At 41.9% G+C, this 24,496-nt stretch overlaps 1 protein-coding gene across 25 annotated transcripts in view; it reads right to left on the bottom strand.

The window, feature by feature from the left end:
• The window catches only part of celf2 (cugbp, Elav-like family member 2), a 241,166-nt gene that overhangs the window by 47,776 nt on the left and 168,894 nt on the right, over nucleotides 1-24,496 (bottom strand). For all 25 annotated transcript variants that reach the window (XM_084910813.1, XM_084910814.1, XM_084910819.1 and 22 more), the window contains 2 exons: nucleotides 8,594-8,642; nucleotides 1,627-1,761 (listed from right to left, as the gene is read on the bottom strand). In XM_084910813.1, coding sequence (XP_084766939.1) covers nucleotides 1,627-1,761; nucleotides 8,594-8,642 — 184 coding nt within the window. The remainder of the gene's footprint in view (nucleotides 1-1,626; nucleotides 1,762-8,593; nucleotides 8,643-24,496) is intronic.

Genomic DNA, 24,496 nt, shown 5'->3' with positions numbered 1-24,496 from the left:
TATATCTATCAGTTTTTAGCTGGGAATTTGTGCTTCCGTTCTAATGAGTAAAATTCTTAGTTGATACTTAGCAGTTATTAGCAGGTGTTTGCGCCTATGCAGGTAAAGCTAACCAAGCTTGTTTGCACTGGCAGATGGTGTAACACTCCCCACTTTCATCCAAGTATGGTCACTTTTGGATCCAAAAACCAAAAGTATGGTAGCTGATGCTGACGCTTTAAGAACAGGAAGTTCATAATTAGTCTGTATACTTTATATACAGTCAATGGTTTGCACCTCTCTCATCCTCCACCTTGTGTCCAACAGCTATCATCAGAGGCCTAAAGACTTATTAGCAACCATCTGACAACCAGTGGTTGTGTAGGGAAAACTAGTGACACAGGTTGTTTGCATGGCTAATGCCAACTTGATTGTAAACAATAACTAAACAATAACTACTACTATTTAACTGGCTTGGAGGATAAATTGGCATCGCTCATGCAAACTACAAGAGACCGCAGCAATCTTGCAGCAAACTTTAACAACCACTTACAACTGGTTGGTAAATACACATGTGGTTGCCGAGGGTTGCTAAAGAGTCTAAAGGCCTGTGTGACTGAGGCCATACAACACCAGCTAATCTAGAATAATTTTATCTTGTAATATGCAGAAAATAAAATAACCTTTAAACCACAACTTGATGCCCCTATACATCCATTAAGTGGATAAACTAGCGGAGCCTTTTGAGAGCCCTGCTCCAGCTTCAGCTTTAATTATTTCTGCTCTCATTCTATTGCTTATTATTATCACTAGAATTTCTGAAATATCTATCAAACCAATAAAACCTGATAATATGAGCTCTAAAATGGCCTTTGATGTCTTTATGACCTGCACAGAGCTCTTCCACTGCAGACCTTTGATGGCTAATAATTGATTTTATTTTGGCGAACCATTCGATAACCATCTTCTGAACCACTCAGACTCCGGGAAATAAAAAAGGACAGAGCGCACTTCCACTTGCCGAAGACAATGAATGGCTCAAGGCTGACTTTCAATTAGAAAATCAAGCCTACACACACAAACATTTATTGTTGGTTCTGTCAGGTGTGCAGCTTGATCACAACATTAAAATACTATTTCAGGTAAATGGGGAAATCTAATTTAATAGGCACGGGCACATTATGCGCAATGAAAGGCTCATCATTTTCCTATACTGCTGATTTGCAGGGGAAATATTTATGACCCCAAAAAGTTTTTATATAATAATTACCACAGTTTTAAGTAAACAGTCTTTTCTTGCAACACTGACAGCTCGGAAAACACTTCCAGAGGTAGACAGTGAAGTGAAAAATGGCTGAGAAGGTGTAAATGAGCGGCTTCCTGTGCAGCACAAATGCTTTTAAGCAGGCAAATAACAATAAACTGCAAAACATTAAAGCGGTTGGGAACTTTTTCAAGTCAGTTTTTCAGAACCTGTCTTCAACCAGTCAACTCTTATCACAAAATTTCGAGGTAAACACTCCCAAGTGTTTTGAGTCATTACACAAGTTAATGCGATGAACTGTAGCTGCTGGAGGCCACGCAGGTGTTAATGTTCACATGAGGAGCATCAAGTCAGGATCGAAGTGAGTCAGGAGGGACAGGTACCTCTGCTGAGCCCGTCGGGTCCTCGGAGGATCCGGCATTCCTCGATCTGTCCAAACGCAGAGAACATGACCCGGATGTCGTTCTCGTTGCACTTCTTCGACACCATGCCGATGAACAACTTCCTGTCTTCCACTGCTGTAAGGAGAACCGAGAAACAAGATGAATGAAGAGATTTTATGACATTAACACTCTGTGCACGCCAGAGTTAATGCTGTGTTCCTCTCAAATGACTTTAAACATTTCCTTAATACCTATTTCACTCTTTTAATCAGAAAAGACCTCAGGTGCCCTCTAAGAAAACCACTCTGACATAACTGTAATGGGCTTCTAAAGCAGATAGAAACATGGCATAAAGAAAAAAAAAACTGTTTGAAAGCTTAATCTGTTGAACTTTGGGTTTTATTGTAAATTATGGCCTTAACCCAAATGTTATATAAGACAAAACTCACTTAGTCATAAAGCCTGTTGCATCCAGAATAGTTTGAGGGGTTTTTCTTGATGCTGAGCTAATGAGCTGCTACTAGCTTTATATTTATTATCCAGGCATTTAAGTGTTTTCAGTGTTTGTTGTGAAAGCAAATAAGTACTTTAAAGCTGGTGTAGGCAAATTTCTTTTAGTTTTGGTCATTAGACAAAAAAAAGTGGATTCATTAGAGTACTATCACCGGGGAGAGTGGGGTTCAAAGTCCCTATACGCCACATGGATTACATGCTGGATAGTGGGTGGGGCTTAAAAACGAGCCCTTGGGCTATAACCTCCGGTTTGCCTGACTCATTAGTAGTGATGTGCGATACCACTGATTTCCTTTCCGATCTGATACCAAGTAATATTCAGGGTGGTATCGACGATACTGATCCGATACTTTGTACAAAAACGTATTTTATTTATTGTATCTCAAATTATAGCGTCATAATGATTACAGGACATCAGATTACTTGTTCTTATCACTTAATAATGCAGAGTTCATCATATAGAAATAAAAAAAACTGATGTTGTGCGCTATTTGAACACCTGCCTGCCTGCAGCACTAAAGGACTCCGTGAGAGACGTCTGTCTCGCCCTAGCAGCACCTGTCCCTGTCCTCCTCTTCAGTTCGTCTCAATATACGCTCGTCATATTCTGTGATATGATTTACTCTGAGGTGTTTGACAAGGTTAGTGATGTGGCCACAACCATACATGCCAACCCTGCTGATTTTTCCGGGAGAATCCCGAATTTCAGTGCCCCTCCCGAAAATCTCCCGGAGCCACCATTCTCCCGAATTTCTCCCGATTTTCCACCCGGACAAAACCATATCGCAGAATTCATAGCGCGGCCCAGCCAATTCCAGTCTCCAACAATGGCGGCAGCGACTTAGTTTTAATATTACTCTTATTTCTCTTTCCGGGTCGCAAAAAAACTTTTAACATATTTTCAGGTGAGAATGTAGCTGTGTAAACTTCAAATATCTGAGCCGATCGACACATCGTCTTCAAACCCCCGCGGTCTTTCATTACTCGGGTTAAACATGACATATAAGTCACTTTGATAACTTAAAAATGTTATTGTTTGGCTTTTTCAGTGTTTTATTCGTTCGTGAGTAAATTGGTTTGGCTGAGATTAAATGTATTAGATTAGATTAAATTAAATTTAACTTTATTAATCCCTCGGGAGGGTTCCTCCGGGGTTTTCACACAGCTGAATAAACGTCAAACAGAAAACTAATTAAACAAAGTGTGAGACGGTCGAGAGTTTAAGCCAGCGCCCAGTTATATTTTAGATAGCAAGGAGCAGACGGCAGTTTCACTCCATCGAGGGAGCTCGTGACGTACTACCGCGAAGTCCGGGTTCTCAGGTGGAAGCAGCCTCTGAATTTGGACACCCCCGCTGTATTTTATCTGATAAATCAACACTGTAAAATGTATTTATCACCCCCCCACCCCAACAGCCCTTTTGAATGTCTCCCTAATTCTGAGGTCTCAAGGTTGGCAAGTATGGCCACAACACCTCACTTTTTTGCCATATGTATCGCAAACCACGTCTCAGCTGTTTGTGGAGATAAAATACGTCCGCACAATTACGCTCAGCCATTGTTGTGAGTGCGCACGCCAAGGGGCTGCGAGACATTTATACAGCCGTATTTCGCACATGACTATGAAAGGCGGAAGAGGATGTAGTTCCTCTGAATGTAGACAATCCGAATGTTATAGTTTCTTTCCACTGTGTTCCTGTTAATGATAAACTACAAATTTACCCTAAATTTGAAAAATATCGATATTTTAATGTGAGAATCGATTCTAGAACATAAATGATTGGTATCGGAGGAATCGATATTTCAGGATCGATCCACACATCACTACTCATTAGCTGTGCCATCACTGGAACTTATTTCCTAAGCACAGGAATGCTTCATGGCTAATCAAAGTCCTTCCAGAAGCAAGTCTGGGTACTCAGCAGCCATACTGGTAATACCTCCCTAGGTAGTTATTTCGAAGTATTATTGAAATTAACTTTCATTTATTAACTGCTTATCCAATTCAGAGTCACAGAGGGGCTAGAGCCTATCCCAGCTGTCACAGGGTGAGAGGTTGGGTACACTCTGGGCAGGTTGTCGGTCTATCGCAGGGCTAACACAGAGAAAGAGTGTGTTAACACTCACAGCCACACCTATGGCCAACCACTGACCCTAACATGCATGTGGTCGGAGTGTGGGAGGACGTCAGAGCACCTGGAGAACTGGGAGAGAACTCATGCAAGCACTGGGAGAACATCCACACAGAACGGTTTCAAACCAGGGTTCACTAATAACTTTAATTTCAATCTTCTAAAATAAAATGCTTAAAAAGTTTGCTGACAAATAAGCTGTTACAGATTTCTTTCATAGATGTCATATTAGGACTGCCACTTTTCTCTCCTATTATGTTTCTGGTTTAATCCCGTGCTTTTGCCGGATGAAAGAAGGATTAACTGTAAAGAATTGGGTGTTTTAGAAAGCGTTCTCACAACTTTAAACCCTCCCAAACTCAGATATGGTCTAAGTTAAAGATTTACTGAACATTTCTGCCCCAAAGTTAGTGACACCACAAAATAAAGTAATCATGGATAGATGGAGTGTGAACATCGCAGCAGCTCATAACCAACAATCAGCGCTTTATCGTGTAAAAAAATTGGCTAACTTGACTTTGTTAGGACATAAAACTTTGCTGATTTATTTAAGAGCAGTTCCAATTTCAGATGACCAATATTTTCTTTGCTTGAGGGTCGTTTCTGTTTTGTGTAGTTTACAGATAATCACATTCAAAGCCATTTTTTAAATATATATACCAAGGAGAGTATGCTGTGAAATAGTGATGTGTGGAAAAAAAGATTGGTAAGAACAAAGAGTAAAATAATAAAAAAAAATAGATAAAAATGAAAAAGAGCGAAATGTGGAAAAATGGATTGAGACAAAAAAATGTAGCAATCAAAAGAAACAGTCAAAGAAAGAAAAAAAGACAGTGGGAGAGCGATGAAGACAGACAGAGTTCATGTATTTCATCATGCCATCTGTGAGGCTCTGATCAATGTCTCATTATCACTTCAACACCAACTCCTTGCTGAGACTCTTCAGCCTGTCCTCTCTCACCCCCTTCCTCCCTCCCTCCACCTCTCCTTCCTCCTCTATCCTCCTTCCTCCTCCCTCGTGAATTTCTCTCCATCTCCTCTGCTGACACAATCCCTCCTTCCTCCGGTGCAATCTCGAGGAACGGGCGCAGGCGGCTGCAGGTGAAGGCGAGAAACTTGCCCCCGTGTGTTTTCCAGCGCGAGGCGTTAAGTTCGAATTAGGCTGAGAGTGAAACCCACATTCATTCGCTGAAACAATGCGCGTATGTGTGTGTTTATGTGTTCCCGCTGCATTCAATGTAATGCTAATCCAATTCATTTTTAATGAGGAAACTGTCAGCTCTTACCGCGAGGCGAAAGAGATAAGCGGTCTGTTGCACTCTGGGAAATCAATAGCGCACTTGTTTATTTTGCTGTTTGAATTGTTTGTGTGTTTAAAAAACAAACCATCGGGATACGCTGCCAAGATAAGTGTTGCTTCAAAAAGCTTTAACTCCTTTGTACACACAGTGTGTGTGTGTGTGTGTGTGTGTGTGCGCGCATCACTCCAGAGAAAGATTACCACAAGTCTAACAGCAATGTAATTAATTTACTCTGTGTCGATAGGAAAGAAAGAGAGGAGATATCGTTACAATTGACTGTTTCTGTTTTCGGACGAGGCGCACAGGCAGGCGGGCGGGTGATAAGACTCATAAAGCCGGCTCTGGGATGTATCAGGAGTCGGCTTTGCATTCGGGGATAAATCGGAGCAGAACTGGCCTCACGCTGAGCTCCAAAATTATTTAAAAGATGCCGAAGAAAGAATCACAAAGGTTTAGGGAAGTGTTAAAAAAAAAACCCCACACACATACGCACAAGATTAACCAATACTGTTATCTCTCTCAGTCTCTTTCTCTTCTTCCATCTCCACTGACTAAACTAATAAAGCTCTGCGCAGCCATACGTCACTGTTACAGCGGATCTAACACTGGGTTTATTAAAGGTCATTACCGTTAAATGGATGGACGTGTAACGTATGGTCTGCTCTATATTTCACCATTCCCACTGTGAGCAGCGGCTTCTTTATTAAGTTCCACCATCCTTACCCTGACAGTTATTTCTTATAAAGTGATATTTGGCCATATTTCAGTGGAGCGGATGATGGCTTTTATAAGCATTTCTCCCCCTGCCTTCCCAGATGCTGTCATTTTGCTCTCCTCCCCTGCAGTGGACAGTGACATACATGGCAGGCTAGAAGGAAAGCTCTGTGATGCTGCTGTGGCAAATGAGCTGCATTTAACGTACACGTGAGTTCTGCATGTGTCCGAGAAATGCTATTAAACGTAGCATTGCTGGCTTTAAATGGGCAGTTCATCCAAATCAAAATTCCGCTCAATTACTCAGCATTAAGGGTCACTTCATCCAAACTGCAAAAACCTACATTTTCTCACTTAACTGTCTAAATAATTTTAATTTCATTTGCCAAATTTTCACATACCCAATGCGCTGCTAAGGTTTCTTGAGCTCTGCCGCACTACATAATTCTAATGGGAACCATTTCACACCAAAAAATCCCCAAATTGGGGTCTTCTGGTTATTCATCCAGCAAAACTGCAAATCTCCGAGGAAGCTTAGATGATTTTTCTTTCAAAACTGCATTTTTGTTTTCACATTTTTTGAACCGCAAAAATTGAGTCACGCAAATTTCTGATGCAGCTGGAGTCCAAGCAGCAAAACGTGTGAAAATAACTGCTCTTGTGTGAATTTACCGAGAAGGTAAGGAAAGCCCGAGTTATTACCTCATAGTGTGAAGAACAAAATGTCACAGCTGTGTATTTACTTTAAAAATGTCAAGAAAAAAAAAAAGAGTTATTAAATTTTTTTGCTTGACATTCAAGTTTAGTTCAGATTTGGTACTGAAAACATCCGCTATGGGCTGTAAGAAGAATTAAAAAAGTCAGATTGGCTATTTAGAAATAACTTCCCAGAGTCCTGCCATTTAATAACATGACCTCTAGAGTACATAAAAGCTAAACTCTGCAAGGGAAAATGAGAAACAATGATTTTTTTTAGCACCTAAGTCAGCGGTCTCCATCTTTTTTCAGCTGCCTTACACAATCATGCCCTAATAAGTTCATTTGGACTCATTTTAAATAGGATCAGGACTTTTTAATTCATTTTAGCTGCCCATAACTTTAGCTTAACATTAAAACAATGGAGCTTTTACTTTTTGTTACTAATTAATTTAACAGGTAATTATGTAATGACAGTTAGTGACCAATTTCCCTGAGTTTATCTGTTACAGTTCAGTTTGTTAACTATTAATCCAAACTTTAGTTGTTAATCAGGCCTTGTCACTAGCAGCTAACTGCTAACTAATAGTCACATTTGTTGCTAAATTTCATTCATAACTTCATATTAATAACTTTAGCTATCTACTGTGTTTGCAAACACTTTCAACTGTTTTCCTTCAACATGTCTTCTGCTTGATCAATGTCTTCGTTTTATGGCAAAGAAACCAAATTATTTCCTCCTGGATTTAGTGGGACATAGGTGTTTATCAGCTTCAGGTTTCTGTTTTTACGGCAGTTATATCGTTGTCCATGACTGAAAGCTCACGTCCAGTTGAAGCAATGGAATTAAACATGAGTCCAACAGTTTGAGTAATGGTAAGAAGTAAAGTGACCGTCTGGAAATAAATAAGGAACTAACTTATAACATATTTGTGAGTTGATTTTTAAAGGTCTGCATCTTCGCTCAACAAAATGCGTCAGAAGAAGCGATGAAGTATTTATAAATGGGCTAACAGATAACAGCAGGCCTACCCTTTAAAGATGCATTCACTGGTATTACACACTGTCCAACAGCTTCCTCTTTGAATGAGAAGGAATGGAGGATGAGGCTCGGTATAGGAAATCAATTCAGAGCTGGATCTGCGGTAGTAGTTTGGGAACGGGGTGATCTGAGGACGAGGGTGTGCGACACTGCTTGTGTGCATGCACGCGCGCGCGTGTGTGTAATAGATGCATTAGGGAGAACGTGTGCGGCAAGAGGAGAGTGCATACAACATGTTTGTATGAGTGAGCAGCCACAGGGGAGAGAGGCGGGTTCACAACGAGGCCAAAACGATTCAACTTTCACTGACCTCCTTATGAACCACCTTAATAATTCATCACACATAGAAAAATATATTTATATATATCAGTATTGCCCCATCCCACCCCCTTTCTCTCCTCTGCCCTATGTTTCAATATTTTCCCCGAGTCCCCCGCGCTGTCTGCCAATCAATTGAGACAGCCATTACCAAGCAAAATTTGAAAAAGGCTATTGATGCATGCATGCATGTGTATGTGTGTATGTGATATTGATGGGTCTGTCACTGTGCATGTGTGCAGTGCCACTCACCATTAGATTTCTCACTGTCTGCAGGTTTCATCTGAATAGGGTGGTGCATCTGTAGAGACAGAAAACAAGGACAAAAAAACACCCCATCAAGTATCGGTACACATGCCCCAAAACATAATATGACGAATGCTGCAATTCACTTTGTCTCTTCACATCCAAATGAAATCCCAAGAGGATTTCATACGCTGTTAATTACACATGTTTTATAGAGATGCTTTTGTCAGATAAGAAATATGGCGGCAATTGCTTTGGTTTTCCCACAGCAGATAGAAATCTGTGTGAGACACAGTACGCCGCTCAGCTCCGGAGGGCGGCGGTAGAGCATCTAAACCGGTTTTCTCCAGCAAATGCCAGAAAACACGAGGAGGAGATGAAGATATAGGGGTCAAGAGGGCAAGAGGAAGGACAGAAATGAGACCACATGCAAGAGCCAGAGCATGGGAAAGTACAAGGAGGATGCACATCAGCAAACACCGAGAAGTAAATAAAAGAGGAAGAAGCCCCAAAAAGAAGAGGAGAAGAAGAAGAGCAAGCGGTTTTCTGCTTAACATTTCTAAATCGCTTAGAAATAACTACCCAGGGACATAAACACATGGAAGATAACAGTTTTCTTGCAAGAAGTCCACTCACTCACTTCAACAACTGCAACTGATTATTGTGGAGATAAAAGCTTCATACAATAGTCGGCCAGATGACCGCCAGCATGAAAAATGCTGGTGCTGGTGCGCTGCACACTGAGAGACATTAGCATATAAACATAACCTTTCAATATTTGGAATATTTCAGCATTGTTATTTGTCTGTCACTGTCACAGAAGGAAGACCTAAAAAGAGTTTATTTCCACAAATCACTGACCAAGAACTCACTTTGGTTTACAGACATGAACTCAATCCTTGCACGGGGTTGTTTAAGATAACATTGATGCATGATCAGCTGGAGAGGACATTATGTTTCAGGCTTCCTAACCTGCTTCATGGTTCAGATGGTAAGAGATATTACTCTGCTAGATCTGAAGTATGAAGCCTGACATTAGAGCAGAATTGGTCAAAGAGTATCATGTTTCCTGTCTCCTGCTCGCTCTACAGCACCACCCCTCTTTAAAACCAGAGGATTTTCATCAGTGCAAACTCATCAGACATGGATGATTTCCTGTACAACATATGACTCTAGACCAGGCTTGGGCCTGACTGTTCAGGTTCTCATCCCAGTGATGTCTATCAGAAACTACTGGCATTAAAGATCCCAAATTGTCTTTTGCACTGTTTTTAAGGACAGACCAAGTCCTCGTTAACCGAACGTTATCATCCCACAAATGTGTCTGTTTGTGTACAAGCTTCTTTTCGGACAAGGGGCGATGAGAGGGTCCTCCAAGGTTTTCACTGCGGGTTGTGGAAGTGTTGATGTGTCTTCATAGGTCAAGAAGTTCAGCATAAAAAGCTGTGACAGCGACTGCTGTGGACTCTTTATGTTTTTTTAAACACTCAGTTTTACTTTGTATGTTGGAAGTTAGAACGTCGCTTTCCACCGCGGCTCACAGATGGACTAACAACAGCACAAAGGAAGAGTGACCCACAGCCCGGTTGTACCAAATACGTTATACACTGCCTCCATCTGGTAAAAGAGCCCACTGCAGGCAGACTGGACATTCTTTTTTTAACCTTATTTTTACTTTTGATTTGACTTGCTGTGTTTAAGGGTAGGCACCAAAAACAGCTTGGTTGGTATTAGAAAAAAGAGCTTTGGGTTAAAATGATAAAACTACCCAGTGCATGTAAATGTTACACCAAGGGTTCCTGAACAGTTGTCCATATGTGATAGGTTGGGCTAGTACCATGTTGTGTGCCACACACCACAGACACCAAAGGCATCTCAAACTTTATAAGCTTTACACCAGCTGAACATCTGGCTAAAATTGATTTCCAGGGTCAGAGCCAAAGGCTGGACACAGGGGTCAAGGAAGAGCCACCTGCCACAAAACCAAAGCTGAAGCCTGCCCGGGACCCACGTACTCATAGAACTGAACTGGACTTCCAGTCATTGCTGTTCTTCTAGCACAGTCTTTTTTTGAGGTACCATTTCTCAATTGTTTTTCCCACAAAGACATATTTTAACCACTCACCTGAGAGATACATTAAAAACCTTATCACATGCTAGAGCCTCTGACAGATCGGCGACCTGTCAGCTAGGAAGTGGTTTAAGTTGTGATCTGGTTACATACTTTTGCATTAGGCCTTTCTGTTAACAGTCATTCTTATTGCACTGATTCTGCTCGGATTAATGTTGGATCTTACTGCACACAAGGTTGGCCCCAGTTCAAAGTAAACTGTCCTGCACATCCTTCTTTGGCTTTTGGCTGCCTTTAGGTTGTCGACTGGCTTGCACGAGACAGCTGGAATAGCAGGAAAAAGACATTTGAAATTGCTGGAGGGATTTCTTTCCTTGATCAAACTGCAGCTGTCATTTAGACCTGATTTGATCTCAGTATGATCCAGACCAACTGAAGACCCAGCCCGGCTTATCTTGATGCATTCTGACTGCAGTGCATTGTGTAAGTATTTACATTTTGCAATTTTTTTCTTCTTTCTTTATCCACACGCACAGTATTAAGAAACAGATTGCTCGTCTTTAGCAGGTGTAAATGGGGTTTAATGCCTGCATTTAGACTCGTCTTTTTAGATCCTGGATATCTCTCTGATGTATCCAAGAAGCAGTTTAATGGAGCTGAATGATGGATGTGTTTTTTAGGTGGTGAGTCTTCTTTTATGGAAAAAAAAACAAAAAACAAAACACTTCACAGATGAGACGGCTCCCCCTCCCTCGCCTCGCCCTCCTTCATGCTCTCCTCCTCTGTCCCTTTTTTTTTATTCCCTCCATCTCTCTTTCCTTTATGGGAGATTATGTGGCTGTTTGATCTGCGGAGAGACGAATGACAGTGATTCTCCAAATCTAGCCCAGTATCAATCACACTCAGAGTCAAATACCAGCCGTGAGTGAGTAGGTCTGTGTCTGCGCGAGCGTGCATAAATGTGTGTGTGTGTCCGTGCGGGTGTGTATGCGCCCCGTCTTACCCATAACGCCCCTGGGCTCAGTCACGCTGTGACAGAAGGCTTTGATCTTCCAATTCTATCACACACCTTTATCCCAACTCTCTCCCTTCTTGCTCGCTTCCTTATCATCCTCACTCTGCTTTTTTCCCCTCCCCCCTCGTCTCCCAGACCTGTCCCAGATGAATGCACACACACACACACACACACACACACACACACACACACACACACACACACACACACCTAGTCTGTTGATTAGTTCCCAAACCTGCCTGATGGGAGCAGTGAGTGGTGAATGAGGAAGAAACAATGTAGCAATAAAAGGCAGAAAGAAAGAGAGAAGAAAATCATCAAATAGAAGAGGAGACAAAGAAAGAAAAAAAAAGCCAGAAATAAAGCAAAAAACCTAAGAATGAAGCGAGAAAGAAATAAAGAAGCAGGAGAAAATTAGAAAAAAGGAAGGAAGGAAACAACAAAGGCAGGAAAAAAGAAAGTAAGATAAAAATTAAAAAAAAATAGCAACATAAGGAAAAGTAAGAAAGAAAGAATACAAGCTAAAGAGAAGAAAGTGTGAAATAAATAACGAAGAAAAGGAAAAAAGAAAGACCAAAAGATGAAAGAAAGACTAATTGAAAAGATGCAAACAAGAAATAAAGCAAAGAAAAAAGATAACTAGAGAGACAGATAACAACCTAAAGAGAAGAAAATTACAAAGAAATTATGAAGAAAGGAAAAAATAGAACCTAAGCAGAAGGAAGAATTAAAGAAATAAAGAGATAGATAGATAGATAGATAGATAGATAGATAGATAACAACCTGAAAATAATAAAACAGAAGGAAAGAAAAAAGAAAAAGAAAGAAAAACAAATTACGACCTAAAGAGAAGAAAGAAAGAAAAAGTGAGACATGGTGAGACAGTGGATCCAACCAGAGGGAGGCAAGATAATAAATATCATATCATATATCATATGGATAGAACAAGAGCTGTAGACTGTGGACAGTCAGAAATAATCGGCAACCCTTCAGGCTGGAGTCTCAGTACAGTATCACTAACACAAGGACAGATGCAGGGACATGGATGAGGAGTGTGAGTGTGTGTGTGTGTGTGGAGGAGGGGGGGGTGTTGAAGCCACATCAAAAGAAGCAAAGTCATGTCAAAGCAAACCTGGAAGTCACATCAAGTCAGTTTTCGTTAATCCATTTCAAAGTCTGTCCTCCAAAGGCAAAAAACAAAAACAAAAAAACAAAAACAAAAGGCATGACAGCATCCGCTGCGCTGCTGTCGTTCACTCCTGAAAAACACTGCCAAAAGCTGCACACACACAAACACAAACACACACGCACGCACGCACACACACACACACACACACACACACACACACAAGTACAAAAACTACGTCAGGCTTTCAGGCGTCTCCTCCTCAGGTCTGTCTACCCAGAATGCCTGGTGGGCGGGTGGCGCTGTCGACATGTTTGATCTTGGCGAGTTCCCGCCGAGATCCACAAAGCAAGACTCTCCTCCGCTATCCCACAATTCCACTACGAGGTTTCTTCTCGCCTGGCGGCCCCACAGCCACAGTCTGCCATTAATTATGTGCTCTGCGGGAGCCCGGCACAACTACTAAGTCCTCGGTGCGCTCAGACTCATAAAAAAAAGCCCAGAGAACCAGAAAAAACCTCCACAACGTGAAGCCACGTGTGCAGCCGCCTTGATGCTGCGCTGGCATTTAGCTTCATAAGTGTATGCGTCTAGTCACCAGGAAGCTTAATCTTCTTCCTGTTTACCTGCTGCAAGCCTACGCGAGTGTTAATTCTCCCGTCTTTCCAGCCAAGAACTGAGTCGGCTTTCTTGGTAAATCTCTAATTGAAGTGGTTTTCATAAGCCACTCTAAGCCAGCGCATAATAATTAATCAACAACAAGATTTACAAAATAGGAAAAATGAGAAATCCTTCACAGGGCGGCTGTACAGTTAATGACACAAAGTTGAATTGAACGCAATTTCCCGATGTTTTGATTATTTGCAGTGAAAGTTTGCATGTGCTTTAAGGGGCTTATTATCTGCTTGTAGTGCATCCGCAGTGCACTTGAAATAAAGTGTCACCATTTGTTTTTAATCATTTTTCGAGCGCCTGAATTGCCTTGTTGCAAACTGCATATAGCTCGGTTCTGACTGACTGAGTCACACTGTGCACCGCTGTAAAATACATGATAAATGCACACCTTTGAAAATCGATTAACATTTAATTTACATATTAATGTGCAGACGGAAAGTCACCGCTCACGCCGGTAATAATGAGTTGCTGAGCCGCGGTGTTGTTACTGTTTAAAAACCCCACTGCTGATAATAATAATAGCTCCTTTTAGCCGCTTTAAAGCAATATGTTATTATTATTAGCATGCTACAAACTGTTTAAATTCTCCAGATTTGCTGTTTTTGGACAGCAGCTACATGGGAACCACAGTCTGTGATGACTGTAAGCGTATTCAGGGGTTTGATTATATTGTAACTAAAATCAGCGACCTTTAATGCCTTTAAGTTTAGCGTCAATCATGTATGAGCAGCTAAAAACTAAACCTGTGATCACCTGTTGTTCGAACTGGGAGCCTCCTAATATACACATTACCTTTTTGTTTTCACTTAAGTAGCTTTAAGATAGTTAAACTTCATTAAATCTATATGATTACACAAAAAAAAAATCAACTAAACAGGCGTAAGTGGGCTCGTCCTGGGTTTAATTTTCACAAGATGCGCCTCCAATCTGAAAATGAAACGAGCAGCTCTGAAAATGGAACAAATGTTCTGACAAACTCAAATAACAGCTGCGACATGCCGACTTTTTACACCTGATTCTCCTCAAACTTCCTGATCAAAATAATAACTTGATATGCACAAAAAAGCCTAATTAAGGCCCTCCTGCATCTGAGGCGCTGCGATAATAAAGAGAGATACAAAAACACAGGCCATTGCTGGTTGTGAGGTGGTTTTATGGAGGGATGTATCTTTTCACTCAAACAGTTGGTATAATGGTTACAAAATAATGTACCAAACCATATGTATTCATTTTTCAGTTAGCCAGAAATCAAAAAATTGTACTTTGCATCTATACATGAGGGTCATTTATCTATATTGAACATGTTGTTCCCATTACTCCCTCTCAGGTTTTCTTTAGCGCAGTAAATATCAGATACCCATCATAAGGTTTCAACTAAGCCACCATCTCCAGTACAGTTCCTGTAATGGCCACTTGAGGCAATCCCCACAGAGTGCCATGTTAAAATGCTAATATGAGAGTTTGTTCAGAGTTCAGTGTTAGAGCCACTTCAAAGAATGTTTTACTAACAGCAGCAAGCAGCAACAAAACAGCCAAGCTACTGACAGTTCAGCATATCACTCACTGCAGTATCACTGTTATTGGTCAGAAGTGATTTACTGTGGCTCACTGACTCATACTGGACTCCTTTCACAAGGTTTCACAGCCTTTTCCAGAATAAATAAAGGCAGATGCTTTCCACCCAGCATTGACAGCTGAGGTAAACAGTGGAGTGAATTCCTTCTACAGATAGGGAAAAACTCCAGGGTAAATCCGGATCTGGTGGAAACCCATAGTTGAAACGCACTGGCTAGCCGCAGCGGTTATTGGCTACAGTCTCAATTGAGTATTCTTGGCAGATTAAAACATGTTTGTTCTACAGCCGCTGTAGCTAGGATTATACCCTTGAACTGGGAGGGGTAAATAAACAGAACTCACTTGACTGCAATCTGCAATCTACACACATCTTGTTGTAGATTTACACACTGTAACTTTAAAATGAGGTATTAATAGGAGCATGGCTGCTTTGAATGATAGGTGAGTGGCGAGTGGGCTGCGCTCTGTCTACTAGTCTACACTGAACCGGACCTCTCAGTGGAGTTTGTGATATTGGAACCTTTCAGAAAATTTGAATATGATCTACTATGAAGTACAGCCAGTCCAAGAAGTCTGCTTTGTGGCTTGGTGAATGGAGTTGTAGCATTTTATCGGTCCGCTACTTAGCACTAACAAGCCAGTGTCTGTCGGAGACATCTGTGCACCCTAACAGTCTATGAAAGAGCCTTCCTAGCCAAGTTTGCTGATAATTTAGCAGTTCATCTTCTCCTCCAAATATGGTTACTTCTGGCTTCTAAACAACAAGGTGGAGATGAGTGGTGTCACAGTGGCTACGCAGTCTGCTACAGTTATATTAGCAAAAAAAAATGCACAGATGCTGTAAAAGCAGATTAGTAGGTGGTTTCTCTTTGGGTTTGTCCTTAGATTTTGCACAACTGCTCGATTCCCTTTTCACTTGTGCAAAATATATTGAAATTGAGGTCCACAAGCAAGTTTTGATGATGCAAGATTAACTCATCCCATCAGCAGAAGGTTTTTTTTAACCACCTGAGTGAACCATCGAGTCTACATTACAGCAGAAGGATCAGAGTGCAGCGGGCAGCCTGGATGGATTTTATGACCTTCCAGTTATAGGACAGTCTCTTTAATCACCTCCTGCTTCCTGTCTGAGGCGAAGTGTCTATCTGTCGGACTAGCTGATGAAATGTCATCCACAGGCCACCTCCTTTCAGTCTTTTTATCTTTACATTCTCATCATGTACAGAGCCCCAGCAACCTGGTCTGCATTCACACAGCCTATGGCCCCTTCCCAACCCCCCATGCTGGCTGTAAAATAGCCCCTCCCTGTGTATCATGTGCAGGAAACCCTACACTTCCTAAATGTTAACTGCTGCTCTTGGGTTAACGTTATCCTGTCGCCTCCTCTTGCCCGCCGACGTCTTGCAGGAATGCCCTGGTGTTTTTAAAGGTCAGAGGTCGGCTTGTCCTGGAGCCAGAGGACAGACTCGAGGCTCACGCTGGGAATAGAACGAGTGTGTGTTGTGTAAGGAGTGCATGGCGAGTGTGCCGCTGTGGATGTGTATGCCCTCTGCCAGCGGTCAGCACCTTCAAAGCAACAGCCAAGTTCACATGAACACAGTGTGTATGCCAAAATTTATACGGCAGCACACAAACACTGTTTCACATCCTGTGTTATGCACACACACACACACACACACACACACACACACACACACTCCTTCTCCTCCCTCTTCTCTGAAGGTGTGACGGTGAGCTGCTGGGTCAAAGTCAGACAGATGGCCCTCACAGTTGGGATTCAATATCAGTGACCGAGAGCATACGACCACTCATGCGTGCATGCAGGCAAACACACAACCCACATACACGCACCCGCAAACACAGACACCTAAAAGTATTTCTCAAGCAAACACATCCACAAAGTAAGAGGCGTAGCAGCGCACATTTGACCTCCAGACAGTCACATACACAACACTGCACGTGTATTTTCAAGAAACACTTACTGATACTTTGATTCCACTAAAGAAAAGATGCGTCTTCAAAACTAACTGGATAAATTAAATCATGTGATGACGTACATGCAACTGTAGATGTGAGATTTTTCATCTGCAGTTATTTAATTGTGATGACAGGTCTGTCCTGGGAGTTCATGCACAGTACAGACACAAAGCAGGCATCGCCGGATTCGCTTTATGGTGCTTTTATGCTCAGAATTAGAGGTGGGCGGATCTATCCAATTATTGATAGAATCGATACTAGTGAATTAGGATCAATGACAAATGTGATAATGTTACCAGCGGCGCATGAAGCAACCAATGCGGCTGGTAACATTGGGACCTTTAGGCAAGAAAAGCACAAACTGGGGTGTAGGTGGGTTTCACAGCAGTTTGCATTAGTGACTCAAAGGTCAGCTGGCTTAAGAAACATAAGAAACACTTTTTCCAGCAGTGTATTATACACATATTGCACTTTGCTGTGTGACTCAAAGCCATAATTAAAACATTTGTCTTTCATTTTTGCCAACCCAGTTTTTTTTCTGCATAGAGCATATTTTTACTTCCACTCTTTAATTTGTGAGCCACATCAAGGACACATTTTCATTCTCTTATGATGGGAAATGAAGGTTTTCTGATTCTGGTGAATTAATTTAATCTCAATGCTTCTACTGAAATTAAGAAGTTCGGGCTGTCATGAAAAGTTCAAACAGAGCCACATGTTGATGCTGAAATAGTGTTAGTAGTGTTATAATATGTATATACATATATATTTACAGGGGTTACTTTTCTGAAGCAACTTAAAAAATCAGTTTCCAGTAGTTTGACTTTACTCCTTATGAAGCCAGAGATGCTGTGCGATTTGTAGATTTGTAGTTCATCAGAAAGATCCACAAAAGTCAACTTCAGGTGACTTACCTTTCTCTGTTGCACACACATATGCACACTCTGCTATCTGTCATCACTATGACAAACACTTTCACCCAGACAAAGAGTGACTTTTATGCTTGTTCTCCTTTCATCAAACAAGCAACTATAAATCAAATTGTCCTTTACAATATCCCTCATCTTAGCGGCGCTTAGCACACAGTTAGCCTACATTATCCCCACTTCATTTAGCTCGGTAAACAATTAACCCGGCGCGCGTGTGTGAGCAGAATGATTGAGGGATTTGGCATTAGCTATGCTGCGTCGCGTCTCCATGCTAAGTGTTTAACATAGTTATCCTGTGTTTATTCCCCCCACCGCTACCTCCTTTCTCTCTCCTTTCCTTTTTCCGTCTCTTCCTCTCACCCCCACCCCAATGAATCCATATGCTTAAACGCTGCCACCAACTTGGAGAGAAAAGAGGGGTTAGAGAAGTTAATTTGAAACAAGCGATTAATATTTCTTTTGTTAAATAAGAGCACACATGCACGCACGCACGCTCTGAGGGTCAGCGCATCGATAAGGTTTGCCTTACTTCAGCTCTGTTTGCGATAGCATTTGGGTTTCACTACAGGGCCTTAATTGAATTGATTTCGATAATGAGCCTCTGTAATGACACTGCTGTGGGAATGGACGGGTGTGTGTTTGCAGTTAATAAGCCACTGTTGTTTTTGCTGGACTTAAATGATCTGTGAGGAGCCAAGCAGGATTTAAAGATGAGGACACACACACACATATTTAAAACACCGGTGTGTGCTGCTCTAATAGCTGCATACTGGTCAACTGTCTCCGTTCAGCTCTTTTTTTTTTTTATAAACCACTTGTCCGAGGTCTAACCTTTCAGCTTGTTGCATAATATCCTCCAGGCTATAACACATGAATGTTTGATGGCACACGGCTTACTACATGGCAAACTTAATATCCTACACCGCCGCACGTCTGCTGTTTTCAGCTTAGCATAGCCGACGACTACTTCCCAGGTCCTTGGGCGGTTACAGCGGTCTGGTTTCATGGGAGCTTGTCTGTGGCACTGCGAGAAATCTTTTAAAGGGCTGAGGAGTCAATCTGCTGGTGTATCAGTCAGTGTGAGTTAACTCATCTGCTTTTCTTGCGGTGGGCTCGGGTGCTTCTTGAGTGTTGAGTGGAAAGCTATTGTGATAGAGCAGTGATACGTGTAATGGGCTTGCACTTAAACAAACAACGCACATCGACTGACAGGCTGTGGACATTCCTCCCCCCTGCACCACTCAGACACACTTCAAACACACAGGTAGCAGCTGATAAATGGCTGTTGGTAGCCTTCCATACGTCTGTGTCTATTAGTTTTCTTTGGATTTCATTTAAAAGTTTGTGGACCATTAATGGGTATCAGCTGATGATCTAACAGCTAGCTGACATCATATTTCAATCCTAATGTATATATATATATATATATATATATATATATATATATATATATATATATATATATATATATATATATATATATATATATATATGGTTAGGGGGTACAATTTGCCACAAGAATCTAGACTAAGTATTAACTTTGTTTTTTTTTTACTTCTACACAAACCCAACAGTTTATTGTAGATGAATGTGGACAACCACTCACTTAGATGTCTGAAAACCAGTTGGGTGACGTCACCGATCGGAAACCAAGGCTCACTGCAAGGTCATATGGTAGCTAACACACTATAGAGCAGACAGGCTCTAAAGCATAAACACCTAATAAATAATATTTAAATCTAGCAGCTGAGTAAAATTGCGAGAATCATTCCCGAGATCTTCTTTTGTAACCAGAGCCCCCTGCTGGCCATTGGAAAGAATGCAGTTTTAAGGCCCGTTTTAAGGCAATGGTTTCCCTTTGCAGACCCGGAGGCTACATCCCAGTTGCACACGCAAAGTGACTGAAATGCTCCGATGATTTCTACAGGCTGTAAACAAACTCCAAGTTTAGTGATATTTTCTAAATCCCACAACTCCTCATTAGATGGGGAAAATGTTTTTAACCAAAGTTAAAAACATTTTTTTCTTTTGCAAAAACCCAGTGAATGTCTAAAACATGCAGATTAGGCAATAAACTTGTTTGTCTTTCAATGACGTTTGGTTAAACTTGTGTTTTTTTCTTTATTTATTGATTTTCATCTTACTTTACATACAGAACTAAAGAGGGCAAGGGAAACTAACACATTCACATATGTTCACATATTCCAAACTACACATCGCCTTGTTTTACTTACACATATTACATATTACACAGGTGCATGTTCCATTCAAACACAATCGCGGCTAGTCCTCTGCATCGCACAGGTATCAGTTTCTAGCCTTTTAACGTATGACGATCCCATCTTTCCCAAAGTCTCTCTCCTTTCTCCTTCTGCAGCTGCAGTGAGAAGGTAATCAATTCCATATGATGGATTATGTTAATAATGTCTATGACCAGCTTCCATGTGGGGGGGCTTGTCTGCAACCAACATTTAGTAATTACCTTTTTGCATGCAACCATAATTATTTTCAGTAAGTATGAGTCTCTTTTATTTATATCCTCAGGAATTTTCCCAAGGTACATGGTACTAAAGGAGAAGTCCAGTGTTACTCCAAGCACATCCACCACCATTTGTTTCAAAAAAGGTCTTCAGCTTAGGGCATGACCAGAAGACATGGAAGCAACCCGCAGCGACCTCGCTGCACTCCCTCCAGCACAAACTTGTATTTTTTTCATGCTCCAGTGTGACTGTTGTGGGGGCTTCACTCTGGGGCTCCACATATACGCTATAAGTTATAAGACTTGTGATAAACACAGTGTCATACCCAGCCCTGACAGCAGAACCATTTGGTTCTAACTGGGCCACTTTTAGCAGTTGCTCAGTTACAGAGCTGGCAAATGTTGATTGGGTCAGATGTGGACAAAATGTCACAATGCATCAGACATTCAGCTGATATTACTTGGACTTGTGGCTTAGCTGAGGATGCTAGGCTCACTCCAAGTCAGCCCTGTCACCAAAGGCCAAATGTGGCCAAGAGAGCACTGCAGATATGGGCCAATCATTCATTTCTAACTGGGAGTAAGATTGACCAAATACAAAAGTTGTTATTTAAAACATAGTCTACACTATTAGGATTTCCTAAAATCTGTCTTTGTCCTGTTTGGTATTTGTTGTCTTGTGCTCTTCTTTTCTCTTTTCTTTCCCTTCACCCCCCGGTCATAGCAGATGGCGGCCCTCCCTGAGCCTGGTTCTGCCAGAGGTCTCCTTCTGTTAAAAGAGATGTTTTTTTAATCCCCACATTGGCTCATTGGGTTTCTATCTGTCTATGCTGTTGTAGGGTCTTTATCCAACAATATAGTGTGCTGAGACGACCACTGCAATCTGATCTGAACTTAAAATGAATTCACTGTTTTGGTAGTCCTTCATTTGCATGCTTCTACGTCATATTAACATGAAATTAATATATTACTAGAGCATAAATACTGTTTCTGCTGTTTTAAATGCGTAGAAAGACATCCACAAAGCCGGACTTACTGTTAAAAGACAAGAACCATAATGGAAAAGAATGGTCACACTCAAAATCATTTCCAAATCCTAAAGATTTTTAAATGTATTTACAGATTTGTGCATAAGTCTGAACTCTCTCCGGGAAGCTTGATGATGATGATTTGAAGCAAAAATTTCAAATTTGCATTCATCGCTCCATCAGACCTGTTGCCACTGATTTTCAGTCCAGTTCTTGTGTAATTTGGCATACCTCACCCTTTTCTCCAAGTTTCCCCTCCTTAAGAATGGCTTCTTGACTGAGCCCATTTCTGATGAGGCTTCAGTGAACAGTAAACGGATAAATGATGGATGGACGGAGGGTCCAGGTGCTTCTCGCCGGTCCTGTGTCAGGTCTTTGTTGGATTTTTTTTTTACAGTTTCTTAAGGACATGACTTTTAGATACTGATTATCTGTTCTTTGTTTATTTTAAGTTTCCTCAAAATTTGAAAGGAAACACACCATGGCAACAATCTTTCTTCGGCCAGTAGAGGTTTAGGAATCACTTTTTGGGGCAACCAACAAGCGATTCCTGTGAAACTGTTTTCATAGATTCATCTAAAGAAAGTTGTATGTAGACACAATACTGGTTCTTCCCTCGAGGTAGACCCCTTTTTTATGCTTAAATGATTCAGGAGTCAGTATTAAGTGACTTAAACATAAAAAGCCACCATTCCTCTGACAAAGGTCGGGTACGAGGATTCAATGAGTCCAAAGAAAAACTTTGAAACACATTCAGAAAGCCTAGATAATTATTACTCAGGACCACTTGCTCCTTGGATGCAAGATTTAAAAGATATGCGGGGCGGCTCAAGACTTTTGCACAGCACTTTATTTTACATTTAAATCCAACTGTCGTGAGGAAAAAATGAGCCACAGTAAACACTTACGCCTGCAGCGAGAAAGCAACCAGAATCTTCGATTGTTTCAAAGCGAGCTCACGAATTCCCTTCAAAGACGGGAACAGTGAGAATCTCAAGACCGCCAGGCCTTGTGCATGAAAGAATATGATTCTTTCATTCACATCATTCAAACTGATAGTGCACATTATCACTTACAGTCGGCGGTTCTGTCTGCAGCTTTGTCCGCCAACTTGAAATAATAATAAATGACCGATTAAATGGCTTTTGTCTCTGCACTGTAAATTGCTGCTTTTAAACCTTAACCTTGCTCCAGATCACACTTACTTTGATGAGGGGCCTTTGATGTGCGAACACACACAACCTTGTGCTTGTGCTCTGGCAGTGGAGCATCACTAATTATCTCACCAGCGGAAAGGTAAGGGAAGTGGGGACCTGCATGTGTGTGTGTGTGGTCTCAGTACGATGGTAGCTTTTAATGAGCCCCACATTTCTTATCAAGCTTGGTGCTCAACAAACGCTCTGATCCGCCCACATGGAGGACTGGGCTTGACTGATCGCGTCTGATGCCCCCACCTCCCCCCCCACCCCCCACCCCCCCACCCCCACCCCCCACCCCAACGCCCTCCACACCATCCTAGCCAACACCCTAATCAACCTTCCTCTCCCTTGCCTCCCTCCCCTCCCTTCCGTCTTACTGTCAGAAAGAAATATCCTTGAGAGAAACTGTGAATCAAAGGGCTTTTTCATCCTTTTTCACAAAGAAAAAGGAGCGATGGAGAGGGACAGAGATGGAGTGAGAGACTCAACAGGACAAAAGAAAGACAGAAAGTGAGCGAGGGATGGATGGAGAGAGGGCAAGAGGTGGAGGGAGTGAGAAAAGAAAACTGAGGATAAAAAGACTGAACTTCTCCGAGCTGGAGGGCGCTCCAGAGGACACGTCCTAGATTAGCTACCATCCCTCTCCTCCTTCCATCTCTCCATCCTCCCTCCACCCTCTTTTCTCCAACCCCAGCTTCAGATGGGGAGCAGCAGCCCTGGGGCCCACTCGGCGGGCGTCAAGGGTGGAAATAGGAGGGGGGAGACACTGGGCATTTAGACATCTGTCAGCCACTAATGAAAGAGTTCAATTTAGTGGAAAATCTAAAACAACCTTGTCTGACAGGCAGGCTGACAGGCTTTAACTCGCCGTGTGTTGTTGTTGTTCGTGTGCGCGTCTCGCCGTCGTGTTAGCGTGGAGAGGACCAGGAGGGGGGCATTAAAAAAAGGTGAAAGGGGGAGAAAAAAAATAATGCAATAAACTCAGGCTGTGCTGGGGCATATGCTTGCGAGCACATGAAAGTGTAGAGCTTGTGTGTGTGCTCAAGAGTCATGCAGGGGTGTGGATCAGTCCATGCAGCAGGGGTTGGGTCTTATGGCTTTACATCGCTCCAGGGGTACAGGGCATGTTTTTCGACGATAGAAGGGTTATGGTAGGGTTTTCTGTGTGTGTCTGTGTGTGCGCGAGAGAGAAGAAAAAGCATATTTAGCCCTCTCCAGTGCTATTAGAGTTGGAGAGATGAACACATGGCTCTCCAGGCAACACACGCACACGGAGACAGACGCACACACTTTGTCTCCACCCCCCCCCCGAGCTTCATTAGCGTGTCATTAGAAACAACTCTAGTGAAAGCTGTTGTTTTAGAGAAACAGTCGTGCCTATCTGTCCTCGCCGAAAAGGCTCTACGTGTGTGTGCCATGCAGACAACTCATTATTTTTTGTTTTTTATTTTTCTCTTTACTTTTTTATAGATTAATCCACCTGCTGATTTATGTGCCGTGCTGCCTAGCGACACTGCTATTACTGAGGTTGAATAGTCAAACTGAACGCAGTTTTATTGACTGTGAAAGCATGAATGGTTGGATTCATGAACGGTCACAAATTCCATTGTTTGAAAGATGACGGGTGTGAGGATGGATGTCCACACAGAAAACAACAGCCCGAGGGTTGTAATGAAACAACTGGGTGTAGAAAAGCCCTCTACCTGCGCCACACAGCAAGTGTCACATCTTCAGAATTTATTAGTTTTTGAAGATCAATTTCAAAGTAACCATATGAACTGCATCATCTAGGACAGATCTGAATCTTTAAGCTGTATAAACAGTGCATACATGAT

Source organism: Perissodus microlepis, chromosome 17 (assembly GCF_051167445.1).
Source record: "Perissodus microlepis isolate ML-2025 ecotype Zambia chromosome 17, ASM5116744v1, whole genome shotgun sequence".
Lineage (NCBI taxonomy): Eukaryota > Metazoa > Chordata > Actinopteri > Cichliformes > Cichlidae > Perissodus > Perissodus microlepis.
The sequence above is the reverse complement of the archived record's forward strand: the minus strand, read 5'-3'. Positions and strand labels throughout refer to the sequence as shown.